The sequence below is a fragment of the Balaenoptera musculus genome, chromosome 15, assembly GCF_009873245.2.
Source record: "Balaenoptera musculus isolate JJ_BM4_2016_0621 chromosome 15, mBalMus1.pri.v3, whole genome shotgun sequence".
NCBI lineage: Eukaryota > Metazoa > Chordata > Mammalia > Artiodactyla > Balaenopteridae > Balaenoptera > Balaenoptera musculus.
Genome location: NC_045799.1, coordinates 5,214,024 through 5,231,111, shown reverse-complemented (window position 1 = coordinate 5,231,111; position 17,088 = coordinate 5,214,024). Strand labels below are relative to the sequence as shown.

The 17,088-nt window shown below is 54.2% G+C and overlaps 1 protein-coding gene across 1 annotated transcript in view; it reads right to left on the bottom strand.

Annotated features, from left to right (window-relative positions):
- The window catches only part of PMEPA1 (prostate transmembrane protein, androgen induced 1), a 55,114-nt gene extending 49,742 nt beyond the window's left edge, over positions 1-5,372 (bottom strand). Inside the window, exon 1 of the mRNA XM_036824726.1 lies at positions 4,764-5,372. Within this exon, the coding sequence (XP_036680621.1) occupies positions 4,764-4,875 (112 nt within the window). The 5' untranslated portion in view covers positions 4,876-5,372. The remainder of the gene's footprint in view (positions 1-4,763) is intronic.
- Between the last annotated feature and the right edge of the window lie 11,716 nt (positions 5,373-17,088).

Sequence of the window (17,088 nt, the reverse complement as noted above, 5' to 3'; positions counted from 1 at the left end):
CCATGGACGTTTAAAAACCCTGAGACGAGGTGGGGCAGGTACGTGGAGGTGGCACCCGGGCACAGCTGAGCTGGCCGCTCTGGGGTTACTGGGGCTCAAGTGCATCTCACTGTCCCGAAGGTAAGCAGCCCCCCCCATCCCGCCCCGCCAGCCTCCTCTCCCAGGCAGCCTCACACACAGCTCCATCTCCCTTCCTCTCTTTCAAAGGGAGAGTGCATACATTTGCACAACTTACAGGGGAGAAAGTATGTGTGTGTGCACTTTTTTCCTTTGTATTTGTCTCACATGCCCAGAAGAAGCTGTAACCATTCCCATCCTCGAGAGAAGCTGGCCGGAAAGGCAGAAAGGGGTAGCAGCTGAGTGTGTGAGCCCATATGTGTAAGTGTGTGTTGGCATGGGTGTGTGTGCACACGCATGCGTGTACCTGTGTATGCGTGTGTGCACAAAAGCCATTAGTTCTTCTGTGTCTTGACAAACACTAAGCTCACCCCTGACCCCAGGACGTGCTGGGCGGTGTAGCTGGCTTAACCCAGACTTCCTGGGAAGCTGTGGCCAACGGCCTGACCTGAGATCCAGTCAAAACTCAGCCTCCTACGACACCTCAACCTAAAACCCGGACAGTCAGAAAACATGTGGGTTAAAAGTCCCAGCTGAGAGGGTCCACAGGGGTAAAAGCTGGTGCCGGCTGGATGTCCATAGTTTAACCGGAAACCTGAAATATCAGCTTTCAAGGGTGCCCGAGTCTTTCCTCCTAATAAATGCAAATCCAAGGCGAAAACCGGAAATTTCATCAAGGAGGAGCCCCAATCCTCCCTGCGCGTGGCACACAAGAGGCGCTCAATAAAGGCTAAGTGGATGAGTGGCAGGTGCCACCTTGGGCGTTTACAGGGACTGATTTTGGAAAGGAACTGAGGATCATCTTCTCTCCACTGAGATCTGCCCTCCCGCCCCCTCCAGCCCCCTTGGAAAAACCAGTAACTGATTAAAACGGTGGTTCTCAGCCAGGGACAATGTGCCCCTCAGAGGGCATCTGGCAAAGTCTGGAGACATTTTTGGTTGCTGCAACTTGCTGGGGGGAGTACAACCCTATTCCTGACACCTAGAGGGTAGAGCCGGGGGTGCTGCTGAATAGCCAACACGCAAGACAACCTTCCCTTCCCTCCCAACAGGGACTTATCTGGCCCAGGCGTCCTAGTGCCAAGGGTGACATACCCTGGATTCCAGTGTTACACGTGCACAGCACATGTGCCAGACAAACCACCAGAAAATTGGGTTCCTATGAGTTTCTGAGTCTCGAGTGCTTGGGGATATTTGTTTGGAATCGGAGGAGAGGTCGGAGAAGAGGAATCCGAGGCTCAATGGCTCCGGTTGTGTTAAAAAACAAAGCCACCACCATAGACACCGTCTGCAGAGGTGCAGGGCGCAGCCAGGGCAGGGGCACCTCCCAGGACCCTCCAGAAATGCTGCCACGAGGGCCAACGGCTGTCTGGCCCTACAATTTGGTCTGTCCAGAAAAGACAGTTAGCATCTGTCTGCCCCCAAAAGTCTCAAGCAGAAGCTGGAGGAGAAAGACAGGGGGTAATTTCTAAGAGATGCAGCAGAACTGAAAAGAGGTCACAGAATGCCAAGAAAAATGCAAATGTGTGTGCCAAGAGGAATCCTTTCCTCAAAAGTTGCCACATCGAACTCCCTGGCTGTCATCTCCGGTGGGCTGTCACTTGAGCTGGTTGTTTTCCATTCCAAGAACCCTGGCTCTTTCCCAGAATGGTGTATTTTTCCGTGGGGTGAGTTCTGAGAACAGCAAAGTCCCATCAGACAGCAGCCCACACCCCTCGACCCTCAGGAGAGATGGGAGCCCCTGGAGAGTCTTGGCAGTGTCTCGTCAAAGTCAAGACCATCCCAGATATCTGGCTTCCTCAGAGCCAACCCAGTTCCCATTCTTCCGGGTGCAAAGGAGATGCTGCTGATTTCCTCCAGCCCCCAAGTTCAAGGTGGACCTACTCTGGGGCCCCTGGTCCATTTTCAAGATGGTGTGTGCGTTCCATGAGAAATAACCCTGGGTCTGAGTCTAGCATGGCTTGGGGACCTGGGACAAAGCTTTCCATTGCCACTTCCCCTCATCTATAAATCGAGGGCGTGAACCCCGAGTTTGCCAAGGGTCCACCCAGGTCTGATATTTGGGGCCACTGAAGACCACACCAAGGACCCAGCACTATTCGAGGGGCAGGGAGCCAGTTCCGGCACTGATGCCTCCAGCCAGACTTTGGAGAGAGCGAGGTCTCATCTTGAAAGACGGTAGAGTTTTTTATTTCAACCATCATGGTCTCGTTTTTCAGATGAGGAAACTGAGGCCCAGGGGGCTTAACGGACCTACCAAGGGCAATCTCTTCTTTTCTAAAAGAGGAGCCCCCTGAACACTGCCCTGCAGCCCAACGCCAAATCCAACTTCAACGTTCTACTTGAACCCCCAGCTCAGATCATGAGAAATGCACAGCGACCACTGTCCGTTTCTTTTCCTCCTTCAATTTTCCCTTCCCTCCTTCCGTCCTTATTTTTGTATAAAGAAACTCCAGGCCTTTAAAGCGTCCTCATCAGACTGTTTCCGGGAAATCTGATTAGCACCCGCAACAAACTGTTATATTATACCTGCGCTTTAAAGACCGCTTCCCTCCCTGCCCTGGGCTTTCTTCCAGGGAGTAGAGGGCCGTGTGTAAAAAATACACTGAGCAGGATGACTAATGGGCCACCTCAGGGCCAGCTGGAGCAGGCCAGGGTTCCAGGCACTAATAACCTCAAGGGTCCCACTCAGATGCCGAAGCACACAGGTCAAAACAGGCATCGGACTTAACGGCCTCTTGGTGTCCGTCAAAATATTGTCAGGGCTGATTAGCCCAAGAAGGCACAGAAATAAAAATGAATTTTTTAAAAAGTCCTGAACACAAAGGAAGAAGAGCAGAACGTCCGGCCATGCCCAGCCCTCATAATGGATAAGTTCAACCTGACAATGTGGACCCGGGTGGGGTGCGGGGAGCTCCCTAAGGCAGTTTTACAGAAGGGGGAGAATAAGGCATAGAGAGTACTTGAGCACCAATCCACTTAGCACCAGCGAGACTCTCCAAACATGTGCGAACATATTTTAATAATATCCTCCTGCATTTCATTAGCCTCCGGAGTTCACAAAGGGCCTTTGGGAAGCAATCTGGTTTAATGCAACTCAATTCCGCAAACGCTGGCTCTGGGCAGGTTCTCCTGGCATCTCGCTGGCCTGGCAAGAGGCAGCTGGGGGCGGGGGGGGGGGTTGGTGGTGAGGGAGAGCAAGGCTTTCAATTCCAGGACTGGAGGGAGTGGGGACCGGCAGATGGAAGGACCCACCACCAACGCCAGCCAGCCTGCCCCAGCAGGGCCGGTCATGGGTTATTTTTACCTCTTGCGCCTCACTGTACAGGCTCAGGGGTCGAAAACTGTGGCAGCCGCCTGCGGAAACTGGCTTATGAGTCACCCAGTGACTGCCCTCGCTCGGCGGCGGCTGTCTCTGGACTCCTGGTCCCAGATGGAAGAAGGCTGGCCCCAGCAGGGAAGGGCTGTGTGCCACCCTCGCCTGGGGAGATTAGGGGAGACCATGGGGACACTGAAGCTCAGAGAGACAAGGGGTCTCCAAAGGGTGAGCGGGGGCAGGGGGTATAGGCTAGAAGGCAGTCCCCTGGGGGGTGCCAGTCAAATGCCCATCCACCCCAAGGTCCACCTGGGTGGGCTACGTGTGACGGACGTCCAGGCTTATTTGTCTCAACTTCTCCGAGCACAGGGCGAGTCAGCGCCAAGCTTCAAACCCTCCCCTCCCCACCCTTGGTCCACCTCCCCCTTCAGAGCAAGGCAGTCCCAAATACAGACAGCCCCAAACTTTGACTCATTTGTAACCACCGTCCCAGCCAGACTGAGCCAAACTGTCCAGACAGAGGCTATTTATAGGTGCGTCGGGGACACAGACAATCACACAATGACACACACTCAGGATCCACGTTCGCCAGACCCGCCAGCGCTGAGCCCTGGATTCAGACACCTGGACACAAATGGTCCCCAGACCCCCAGGGAGATGCACACACTCAAGAGAGGCACCCAGACCCGGACACAGGGAGACCCAGAGACCCAGGAAGACTCGGGCACACACATTCCCGGGGCAGCCCGCGAGCCAGACACACAGACATACAGAGAGGGACGCCGAGACCTAGACCGAGACACACAGACACGCACACTCCACAGACGTACGGAAACCCACTCACACAGACCGAGAGCCACAGAGCCACACACACCCGGAGCCCCAGGCACCGCGCAGGCCAGACAGTGTCTCACACGCCTGACACCCCCCTGCCCCCAAGCCAAAGTTGATAAAGAGCCGGCCTAATTGCTCCATCGCGACTGCCCTTTAGGGAAATAAAATGGAAACTTCACGGATCCACCCGCCCCAGCCCTCCCGCGCCGGGCGCCCCGCCGCCCTCTGAGCAGCTCGGCCCCGGGTCCGAGTCCCGGCGGGCGGGGCGCAGGCAGCGGGGGCCGTGCCAGGCTCGCAGCGCCGCGGGACAAAGCCGGGCCGGCCGCCAGCTGCCGCGAGCCGGGAGGGCGCGCCCCGGGCGCGGCGGGCGCAGCCGGGGCGCGGGGCGCACGGCCCGAGGGGGCGCGCACGGCCCAGGCCCCCGCCCGCATTTGCGCCTCGACTCGGGGTCCGAGCCTGACGGGGCCTCCGGGGAGGGGGGCGCGGGGTCACTCACTGATCTCCATGCTCTGGAACAAAGAGCGTTTGCAGTTGCACGTGCAGGAGACATTGGGCTGCCCGGCGGCGGCGGCGGCGGCGGTGCTGTTGACCCCCATCAAGCGGTGCATGGACGGCGCGGCGGCGCGGCGCGGGGCGCAGAGGGCTCGGGGGCGGCCGGGGGGGGCTCCGGCCGGCGCCCGGCGCTCGGGCCCCGCATGCAGGAGGCGCGCGGCGGGGAAGGCGCGCCCCGGCTCGCCGGGCTCGGGGCGCCGCCAAGTTCCCGGGGCGCCGCGGGACTCAGTGCTCGGGGCCGCGCTCCCCTGCGCCCCCCGGCTGCCCCTCCGCAGCCCCGGGGGCGTCGGCAGTGCCCGCGGGTGGCGTCCGGGAAATGGGCTGGCAGCCGCGGCGCGCGCTGCCGCCGGGGCTGAGCCTCCGCTGCTGGCTTCCCCCAGCCGAGCGCCTCCGCCGCCGCCGCCGCCGCCGCCTCCTCCTCATTCAAGTCCAAGGAGATCGGGTTTCGCTCCGAGACCGCGGTCGGAGGCAGGCAGACGGTCTGACGTCAGCGCTAGACGGGGCTGCCGGTTCCCACCGCGCGGGGGCCGGGGAGGGGGCGCGCGCTGCGCCAATCCCCGCCGAGGTTCCCCCGCACCCCTTCCCCGGGCCGCGGGGCGGGGTGACGGGGAAGGGGGCGGGCTCTTAAAGGGCCAGAGCAAGGCGGCCCGCGTAGACCCGGGACCCGCGCGGCGGAGGAAGGGCACAGCGTCCCCTCCCCTACGGGGGTCAGTTAGGAAGCTCTGCCCGGCGCAGACCAGGCCCTGGGCAGCGGGATTGGGTCCCAGCCATTGCGGGTGCGTTCCTCCCAACCCGGCCCCCGGGGTCCTCGACCGAGGCTTTGTGGGGGGGGGGGAAGCTTGCCCCCCACCCCCCCCCCAGAGAAGCACGATGTCCCTGGGACTCGGGGCAGGGGAAATTAAGGGAAGGGGGCAGCCCTCCAGGTTACCCATTACCTGATTTTGCAGTAAGCTCCCCGACTCCAGATCTGCAGCCCCAGGAGGCCCCAAGCCCACTGCGCCCCCCGCGCACTTTAACCCGACCGAGAGGAGGTAGACTGGGGAAAACTGGAACTCGCGTAGGCACGCCCTGGACAGCTCCGAGAAACGCCCGGGAGCCCTTGTCATGTAAATACGTGTCCGGGACTCGTAACTTCCCAGCCGGTGGGGCCCGGGGCAATCCACACCCAACGTCTGCTGCCCGAGGGGCCACCGGCTGGGGGGGGGGGGGGGGGAAGGGGCACGGCTCGGGAGTTCTAAAGACGGGGGAGGAAGTGCGGGGGTGTACTTTTATTTCAAGTTTTAATTACAGAAGTGCTGCAAGAACACATTCTCCTGGAATTAAAAAGATATTAAAATATTACATAAGAGGCCCCCTCCCTGGCCCATCTCCACATCCTCTCAGCAATTCGGTGTGTCCTCTCCTAGACCCTGCCCGAAATCTCCATTTATTTAACAAGTACTTATTTACCGTGCGCCAGAAACTTACCAACATGAACGCAATCTGACACCTACTCTGAGGGGCAGGAGTATTATTATCCCCATTTTACAGACACGGAAGATGGCGGGGGGGGGGGTCACTTGCTTAGGGTCACACAATGGAGGAGTCTAAGCTGAACCCAGGTCAGCTCCCCACCCCGACCGCCGCCCAAATATTTTTAGTTCTTTAAATATCCACATATCCCTGTAATGCCTGGAGTTTTCCTAATGAGCAGAGACTACTTTTGCATTGGGGAGGGGTAGGTTTTAAAAGTTATTGACATTTCCTTTTAATAGACTGGAACCAGAGCTGTATCTTGCAGAACTCACTGAAAGCCAGCCCAAGAAGTGGTGAGGTCTCTTCCCCAACGGGGCACAGTGATGCCTCTTGCTTTCTTCGGAGGGCAGGCCCAGGAACTTTTTCTAGAGGGTTCAAGCTCAGGAGTGATTGACTGGTGAGGGAGCCAAGCCCAGGGGTCAGGAAGGGGGAAGCGTTCAGGGCCTACGGGGGAGGGCGCCCCTGCCATGGGCTGGACAGTCTCAGCCCCTACCTTAAGGAGGGGTCGATCTCACCAGCAGGTCCAAGGAAGGAACAGGGGAGGTCTGGCTGCAATTTGACCTCAGCAGCTTGGAGGAAAAGCTGGAGAGTCATGAACATGCCTTGGGGGTCCCTGAAATTGTTATCAGGGCCTGGGGATGACCTTGAATCCCACTCATGTCCCAAAGGAGACCACCAGCCTTGCCCCTCATTTCAGCCATTCCTTTAGTCATTCAATCAACAGACTTTCACTGAGCTCTAGCTAGCCCTGAGTGCCAGGAATTCAGTGAGGCCAGGGGCAGCCCCTGCGCTCCTGAATTCTCTTGCAGCTGATCTGGCCTGTCTGGCAGCAAGAATCACACACCGCTGATTGTTTTGGAAATGAGGCAACATTTTACACAATTCAGGTTAAACTGCCAGCAGGCAAAAATAACCAGTTAATTCAGTGGATTAAAAAGCAAACCCACTACATTGACCTCTGGTTCATCCGTCTGGAACGACAGCACTGGTCACATTTAATGAGCACCTACAATGTGACCCCACTGTTTTGATGGTAACACCTGGGACTAGTTAGTGGTCTCCGTCCTGGATCCAAAGTTAGCTCTGCCTGGAGGCCTAATGCAGGGTCTCAGTATGGTGGTGGCAACTGCACCTCCAAAGATGAGTGGGACACAATCATGTGACCTTGTTGAGTATCTTCACCTCTCTGACCTCAGTTTCCTCCTCTTCAAAGTGGGGATGCTAAAGGTGACTTTGCCTGGGGTGATTGTGAGGGGGTGAGGGGGGCAGTGCCTTGGAAGTGCATAAGAAGAGGGCTGAATATATGTTAGCAGTTATGCTATTTAATCCTCATGGAACCCCGGCCGGGGAGTCTCTGGCATTATGTTGTTTTCTCTTTTGCAGACGAGGATATTGACAACTGGAAAGCCTTCCCGCAATGACAGGGCCCCTGGCTGAGTGGGTAGCAGGAAAGGACAAAGATGCTTTGGAAGAAGCATACACTTGGCTACCCACACTCATGGGAGGCTTCACGTGTGCCTAGGGCTGCCAGATAAGTGTGAATGTCAGATAAACCATGCACAATTTTTAGTATAAGTGTATCTTGTGCAGTATTTGAGACATACTTATACTGGAAATTTATGTGTTGCCTACCTGAAATTTAATTTTAACTTGATGTCTTGTGTTTTTATTTGCTAAATCTGGCAACCCTATGTGTGCCAGGCATGACCCTATGTGGTGCTGGGAACGCAGTGATGGGGGACAGAGCGCGCTGTCAGGCTGGGCACGGGAAGAGGTGATGTGAGCTGAGATGGGAGAGCTCACTCTGTCGGCAGTGCGGGTACTGGGAGGCGGCCCACCTCTGCTGGGCCAGCCTGAGTCCGTGGGAAGGAGACCGAAAGTCAGGGAAAGACATTTCCTTCCTTCGCTCAGTAAATGTTGTGCCTCTATTCAGTGCCAGGCTCTGTGCTGGGTACTAGACACAGGGCAGCAACCAAAATAAACTCCCCACCCTCCTGTGACATCGTGGGGGTCAGGAGAGACTAGAGACAGGCCCGAAAACCCGTAGCTAAACTACGGGTTACTTCAGACACGGTAATGATGAGCTAGAGGTTGGGTTGCTGATCAAGGCAGCCCACTCCGAGGAGGTGGTGTTTCATTCAACTCGTATTTACTGAGCATCTTCCTAGGGCCCTCCTGGGGCTCGGATTCTTGCGGGTGAGACAGACAACAGATGTGTAAACATGTAAGTCCAAGCGATGGTTTCAGAGGGACAAGAGTTGGAAAGAAACAAAGGGACCCGGCCTGGATGCAGCTGGAGCCCAAGGGGTCAGGTGGCCTCTCTGGGGAGGTGGGACAGGCAGGGAGGGAGCCCCAGGCTGGGGGCAGCACATGCCCAGGCCAGAGCCCTTGGTGGAAGAGGAACTAAAGGAAATCTGGGACTTGGAATACATTTCCCAACCCGGTTACAGGTCGTGGGATTGTGAAATGGGTGTGTGTCCCCAGACGACCGCTGGCACAGGCCTTTCTGGGCCTCCAGACAGCACATGCGGCTGTCTGCCCTGAGCAGGGGTTGGATCTGCCACAGGGGAATCTTTAGATAGAAACGCTGCGGTCCAGCCCCGTAAGGAGGCCTTGCTCCTGCCAGGGCCTGCCGTCTGCGCTGCACTGCCGGCCGACTTCACTGGTGTGCAGCCCAGGTACACGCCAGGGCCCCAGGCTCCGAAGGGCCCCTTGCTTGGTTTGATGTTCTATTGTCACCATCTTGAAATTCTTCATAATTAATAATTTTTGAACCATGGGCCCTGCAAATCCTGCAGATGGTCCCGCTCAGGTTCCAGGCCCTCGTCGGCAGCGAGTCAGCGACCAGGGAAAACAGCGTGGGTTCTGGTTGTGGTCGAGGATGGCTGGCCGTGTCCTGACTGTGCTCTCTGGGGCCTGCTTTGACAGCGGCCAGTGGGGACAAAGCAGACCCCGGCCTCTGAGGTCCAGCCCTGCCCCCTCACCTCATGCCATCCCCAGGCCTGCGGGACAGAGCTGCCTTTTCAGAAACAGTCTCTGGTGGCCTGAAGTGGTTTAACCACTTCTTCTCCCGACTCACCGCTTTTGGAAACCCCTTCCGGCTGAGTCACTTTTTCCCCCAGCTCCTCCACCCCGCAGTGCTACTGGTGGTTTCATGGGCCTGTTGATCTGCCCAAGTTAGCATCTTTGGACTTTGTGTTGTTATTATTATTTTTGTCTTGTTTTCCTTTTTAAACACTAGTAAGAGCTAATGTTTATTGGACGCTGCCTGTGTGCCAGGCCCTGTTCTAGCCACTTCATATTTGTACATTTAATCATTCAACACATATGCATCGGGGTCCCACAGGGAGCCAGGGCTCAGCTCATTGGATCCCCACGTCAGCCCTGTGAGGTACAAGCTAATAGCGTTTCCATTGGACGGATGGGGACACTGAGGCTCCGGAACCCATGAACGAGGCGGTGCAGGATGTGAATGCAGAGCCCCCGAGCCCGCGGGCTTGACCTCAGCAAATGGTGTCTCTGCTCCCCTGCACCATCCCCACTACCTCTGCCTGGGTCCGCCTTGCCTTTCCCGCTGGTCCTGGGCTCCACAGAGGTTCCCCAGCTCCACCATTTGCCCCACTGCTTGGTGATTTCTGTCTGTGCAACCTCACCTTCGAAGACTAAGAGTAGCTGACCTCTGCAGGGAGGGGAGAGGGTGAGGACCAAACTCGGAGAGGCACCTCCGGACGCCTGCTGCCCGTAGATGACCTTGGCAGGCGGCATCACCTCGCGGAAGCCACGTGTCCTCTACCCCTCAGCGGGGCAGGAACAGGATTTCATAGGGTGGGGTGGGGAGAGCGTTTCAAGGCCTCGACACAGTGACCAGCAGCATCAGACGCGTGTCTGCGTGTTCACCGTCTGTCTCCACTTGAGTGGTAACCCCGCGGGGGCAGGACAGTCGGCTTGTCCCCCATGCGTCCCTGGTGAGTGCACCGAGCAGGGCCTGGCATGCAGCGGGCACTTGGCAAACCTCCGTGGAGTAAATGAGTGGCACTTGCACACGTAAACAGATAAGTCACACTTGGGGCCACCTTCCTGACTGGCTGACGGTTCTGTCTTCCCGGCTGGCTCACTCGCTCCACTTCCGCTCTCCTTGTGCCCACCTAATGACAAACTTCTAAGTGTCCAGAAGCCAGAGACCTGGGCAGTGCCTACCAAGAACAAGTGCTTGCCTCGTACCAGAACCAGATCCAGAAGTCGTAACCATAAAGATGCGAGGAGTGTGTGTGTGTGTGTGTGTGCATATATGTGTTGCACGTGTGTGGGCTGTATCCTGAGACACACTCGTGCTGTGGGGGGGTGTGGGGTGTGTGTGTTGTGTGTTTTGCTGGTTGTGTTGTGTGTGTTTAGGTGCTGACGCAGGAGCTTAGCTCCTGGACACATGTCACATGGTTGAGCTCTCCAGCAACAAGCAAAGGAGCCCTGCTAAACTGGTCACAGATGCCACCAGGGAGTCACCTCCTTCTCTCCTGTGTAGTTTCTCATTTCCATCAGGGAAGTGGTTTCTACAGAGAAGACGGGGTTTTGAGACCAAGGCAGGGAGATGAGGGGTGGACCGAAGGAAAGGACGGAAGGAAGCATTTCAGCTAAATCCTGTCTTCTGACAGATGGGTAAACTGAGGCCCAGGCAGGGACATGACTTGGCCAAGGTCAAGGTCCTGGAGAAAGGCCAAGCTGAGCCAGCATCCTGCTCCTGACTCCCGGCGCAGGCCCTGCAGGGTCTTTGGTTACCTTAAGTAGCTTAGGATACAGACTTTCCTGCCACAGGCTGAGCCTGAGAGGGGTTTGGAAGATTCCAGATGTTCAGCTCATGTCTGAAACACTTCCAGAAAGAACTGTTTGTCATTCAAGCTGATTTCATGGACCAGAAATACTGGGGCAGAAATGTTCTGTGTCTCTGTTCTCATGAACGATACATTTTACTGTTGTCAGGAGTGAGTAATAATGTAAAACTGTGATACTTGGTGGCATAAAAGGCACTTGTGCCAGGCTGGGCAGTGGCACTCTGCTGCTGGGATTAGGGGGGCTGGTGAAGAAGGAGGTGGCTATGAGGTTACAGGCCAGGCTAGTCACAGAGGGTGCAGGGAGGGCTGTGTCCGCCTGGCTGGGCTGGGCCAGCGACGGGCACCATACCTGGCACACACAGACTGTTCCACACTGCAGCCGTGGCAAGCCAGCCTCTGCCTTTGTAAAGTTTACCCTCTGGGGGCTCAATCATTCAGTGATTCATTTCCCAAACGCTGAATTCTGCATGCCAAAACCTCACACAAGTATAGGCCACCACTTCTAACTGCATGGCCTTGATTGGGAAACTTAATGACTCCAGGCCTCAGTTTCATCATCTTTAAAATGGAGATCATCAAGGAACTTAGAGTGCTATTGGGAGGATTAAATAAGAAAACTCCTGTAAGGCAGGTAGCATAGGGGCTGGCTGGGAAGAAGCTCTTGCAAAAAGCTGCAAAAGTGCAAAAAGTTCATTATTGTTATTACTGCATGCTCTGTGCTGCAGGAGCTCTGTGTTCCATACAAAACACAAATGAACCCTAGAAATCCCCTCCTTCCCTTTGGAGATGTTAGCCCAAACCGTAATTTTTAAATAAATTTGTGAGTTGCTTTGTTCAGTGTCTCTTGCTGGACTGTGCCCTGCATGTCCCCAGTGTTTAGTCCCAGGAACAGATGCTCAGATGTCCCCAGGGCCTCCAGAATGCCAGACAGGAACTGTTGGAATCCAGAGGAATGGGGCATCATGGTACCCCAACAGTCCCCCCCCAGGGGTGTGGCACCCAGCATATGCTCTATGCCTTCTCTCTGCGGTCCCTGTGCCAGAGCTGGAGATACAACCTCTTCCTCTCTGCACAGAGAGCCCTGGGCTCAGATAAGGGGTTTGGGAACACAGAGCTGGCTTCAGAGGTGATGAAACTGGAGCAGCATTTTTGAAAGAGGCGTGGGCTACACATGTCTCATTCTTTGCTGTATCCACAGCTCCTAGCAGCAACTGGCAGGTGTAATTGCTCAGTATGTACCTGCTGAATGAATGAATGCAAGACAATTTTGCAATGTGCCTTAAAGGATGAGTGTCCTCACCCTCTGGTTCCATTTCTACAACATATTTTAAGGAAATAATCAGAGAACTGATTTTTAAGGACAAAATATTTATTTTCATTTGGAAAAGCAAAATTCAATGAAATTAAGAAAAATATAGGGGATTGGTTGAATAAAGAAGGTCAAAGATAATGCAACTATTTAAAAACACGTTTTCAAAGATTATTTGACGATACAGAGAGAAGTCCTGCATGAAGTAAATTTTAAAATAGGCTTCAGAACTGATCCGAATTTTGTACAAATAAAATTATATTATTAGAAAAAAAAATGAAATGATAACTGCCAAAATGTTAACAGTGGTTAGTTTTGTGTAATGGATTAAATGAAACTTATATTTCTCTTATACTGTTTGTTGTAGCTTTTACAATGAACGTTAATTTTTAAAAAACAAAAATTAAAGGCTACTTAAAGGTGTCTCTGAAGCAACTCGCGCGCCTTCCCCCCTGCGGCTCCTTTAACTCCAGTCAAGACGCGGAAGAGGCGGGGGTGCCAGACACCACTGACGTCAGAAGCAGCCCAAAATGACACAGCGGAAGAGCCAATCCCAAGTTTGCATTCTGGGAGCAGCCATTCGATTGGACACAAGTGCGGGCGGCTTCGCCCAATGGCAGAAGAGGGGCAGGAGCCCGGCGGCAGCGTGGGTTTTAAACCCACATGGTGGCGGAAGGGCGGGGCGGCGGCGGCGGCTGCGCCTTTTGGGGAGAGAGTCCTCTGCCCTGGAGGGTGTGCGAGGGTGCTATCCTCCACGCCTCCTGCGTCCTGGACCAGGTGCTCAGCCTCACCGCACCTGTTTGTATCAGCAGGTACCGTATAGGGTGTTGTGAGTATCCAGTGGCATTCGTTCATCGGACTGATGTTTGCTAGCCTCTACTGTGTGCCAAGGAGGGCCTGGTGGGATAAGGTAGAACCCACGAGAGGTACCCTGAGAATCCACGCTCGTGTGTAACGACCAGCAAGTGTCTTACCGTTACCTCCACCCTGCTCTGCTCTCTAGCGCTAACTCTGCTCCTCTCCCAAGATGTGAGCTTCCCAGGGGAGTAAGTGACGGGAATACCGTGTGCCTTGTGAAGGGTCTGCCCCATAGTTCGTGTTCAACATGTACTTGTGAGGTAATTATTTCAAAGACCGATTTTTAGCGCAGGGCTTGCCAGGTAGTAGGTTTGATAAATGGTAGCTGTTTGTGCAATAAAGAACAATAGCTAGTATTGATTAAACGCCCTATTGTGTGCAAGGCGTTCTGGGCACTTGCCATGTATTACCTCATTTAATAGTCACAAGATGACATATCAAACTTAATAGTCACAAGATTCAAGTCTTCCCTAATTTAAGAGTTACAACAAGCAGGTTAAGTACCATTATTATTCCCATTTCACAGTTGTGGAAACCGAGGTGGAGGGAGGCCAGGTAACTTTTACAAGATCCTGTAGCTAGGAGGTGGTGGGGTTAGATTCAAGAGGCCTTGGTCTTAACCACTGCCTTATCCCAATATTTATCCAGTACTTGTTTTTCTTTTGTAAGAAAATTCTCGTAAATCAGCCCTGTGCTCCTGGGAATCCAGAGAAAAGGGAGGAATCAGGTGGGTGTGGCACAGCCAGGTGAGCTGGGGTCCTGCCACCCACCACATTGCCCAGCTATGCTGGGTAGCAGAGGTCAAAGAGGGGTGAACAGAGGGGCTGCCACTGGGGCGTGCCAGGCCCTGTGCTGGGCTAGGCCAGGGGTACACTGATGGGCATGACAGATCCATCCCTGCCCTCATGGGGCTGGCAGCCTAAACCAGCAACCACTAACTGGTGACCTGTGGGCAGCCTGCGGAAGTGTTTTAGGTTTTGCCTGCCTAATGTTTACACTTTTTCTAAACTTTTTAGCATAAGTCGCCACAGTCCCCACCCCCTCCCTGTTGTATCACACATGCCTACCTTTACTCAAGTGTCCCTGCCAGCACCTGAGTGTCTCTGTCCCCTGGTTTAACCATGAAGGAAGCTCCCAGGTGAGGCCAGGCACCTGAAGACCAGCCTCCTCAGGGCTGGCACTCAGGTGAGTGCTCTGGCATTCTTTACCTTGCCTCCTGTCTGAGTTTAAAATCCCAGAATCTCCACCTTGAGCCCTGAAGTCCTGCACCTCCTAAAGCTGAAAGCCCCTCCACTGGCCCCTGAAGTTGTGCAGCCCTCGCTGGAATATCTGAAAACTCTGCTGGTGGATGCCAACTCTGACTCATTTAAACCTGGATTCAAATCCCCGCTTCACTGCTAACCAGCTGAGTGATCCTCGACCATAAAAACTGGCTTCCATTTCCTCCTCCGCAGAATGGGAATAACAACAGTCCCTCCTCTCAGGGTTATTGTGAAGAGTCAGATGATGCAGGGAAGATGCCTGGCACACAGCAGGCGCTCATCAAACGGGCTGCTGGTCTTTCTTTGGGAGGCACTGTCACCGGCAGGAAGTTCTTCCTTACATCAAGCTGAGGTCCAGTTGCTCTATAACTTCCATAACTTCATGCTCTTGCCACCAGAAATGTGCTTCTGTTTCCATAGAATAGCCCTTCAGAAATTGAGGACCCAGCTACACATCACGGCTTCCCATTCAAGACCGGCTGCATCATTTGTGGAGCCCAGTGCAAACTAAAAATGTAGGACTCCTGGTTCAAAAATTAGTAAGAATGTCAAGGTGGTGACAGCAGAGTTCAGAGCCCCTTCTGAGAGCAGAGACCCATGTGACTGCCCATGTCACACCCCATGGATGGGCCCTGCTCCCATGGGTGATCTTTGGCCCTGTAATGTCCTCCAGATCCGCACGTTGCTGGAAGAGGTCTGCCTGGACCAGGACGGAGTGAGGAGGGTTTCCAGCTGGGCCCAGGGAAAGGCACCTGCTGGCATGGTCTACACCTCCTCGGGAGTCCTGGTTCACAGATCCTACCCTGCCGCCTGCCCTACAGCCGCTGGCGCTCTCCGCAGTCGACTTTTTGTCTGTCATTGTGAACATATATCTAGAGTAAAGTGCACAGATCCAAAATCTATAGCTGGATGACGTTTTACGTTGTATACACCTATGTAACCACCACCCACCAGTCTAGAAAGTTCCCTCCAGTCCCTTCCCGGCTACTACCCACCACACCCAGTTGCAGGTAGCCATCATTCTACCTTCTTTCGCCGCGGATTTGCTTCTCCTGTTCTTGAACATTATATAAACAGGATCCTACAGTACGTGCTGTTTTGTGTCTGACCTTTTCACTCACTGTTAACTCCGGGAGCTCATCCTCGTCGCTATAATCGTGGTTTGTTCCTTTTCGTTGCTCTGTAGCGGTCGTGACGCACCATGATTCTCCTGTGGATCCTCCTGTTCATTTTGGTTGTTTCCAGCTGTTGGCCGTTGCAGGCAGGGCTGCCGCGGGCATCCTGGAACTGTCTCGGCGTGCTCACCGTGCATGTGCACTCATTATCCTGGGGTCACTGCCGGGAGTGGGGCTTTGGGTCAGAGGTCGGCCTGTGTTTGGCTTTAGTGGGTATTGCCGAAGTCTCCAGAGGTGGTGGTACCAGTGTGCACTCCTGCCAGCAGTCACGTGAGCCTTGCTGGTCTTTCGCAGCCTCACCGACACTCAACATTGCCACTGTTTTAATCACAGCTATTCTGGTGATGTCACTCTTGACTTTCGGAACTGACCTAAGGAAGCCGAGTGCCGCGACTCACGCTTGCTCTTCCTTCCTGACTGCTGCCGAGACCTTGAACCCTGGACTTTCACACACCAGCCCTGGAGCTCCCCCTCCCCCTTGGGGTCACTTGCAAATTTCACAAGCATGGACTTCATCTAAGTGACTGATGAAACTCTGAACAGGACAGACTGCAGTGCAGGGAGAGCCCCGGCTTCCTCCTGGACACTTCCCTCCCCACCTGGATCTCGAGTCTTTGATCTCTTCCGACGTGATCATCGTGCACTTCATTTCCACACCTTGAGCAGGAAGGTATCCGATCTTTTTAAAGTCACACAATCTATTTAAGGACATCTTTGGAAGGGAGAAGAGGGGGCAGAACAGATGTTAAATGTACACAGTGATTGTAGGTTGCAGCCAAATGTATGAATGATTAATATACGCAAAAGAATGCATCTCAGAAACACAACAATAATAATAACGCCCAGCCCTTATAGCACATTCACTATGGGAGGCCCTGTGCTGGGGGCCTGGAGCATCTCAATGTGAACTTCCCAGGGAGGTTGATTTTATTTTTTTTAATTTTTATTTTTTAAATTTAAAAAATTTTTATTGGAGTATAGTTGATTTACAATGTTGTGTTAGTTTCTGCTGTACGGCAAAGTGAATCAGTTGTACATATACATATATCAACTCTTTTCTTAGATTCTTTCCCCATATAGGCCATTACAGAGTATTGAGTAGAGTTTCCTGTGCTATACAGTAGGTCCTTATTAGTTATCTATTTTATATATAGTAGTGTGTATATGTCAATCCCAATCCCAGGCAGGTTGATTTTATCACCCCATTTTACGGATAGGAAAACTGAGGCTTGGAAGTTGTAGCTTGCCTGAGGTTCCACAGCTGGTGAAGGATGGATTTGAACCCAAGTCCATCTGTCCCCAGAGCCTCAGCTGTGGACCCTCC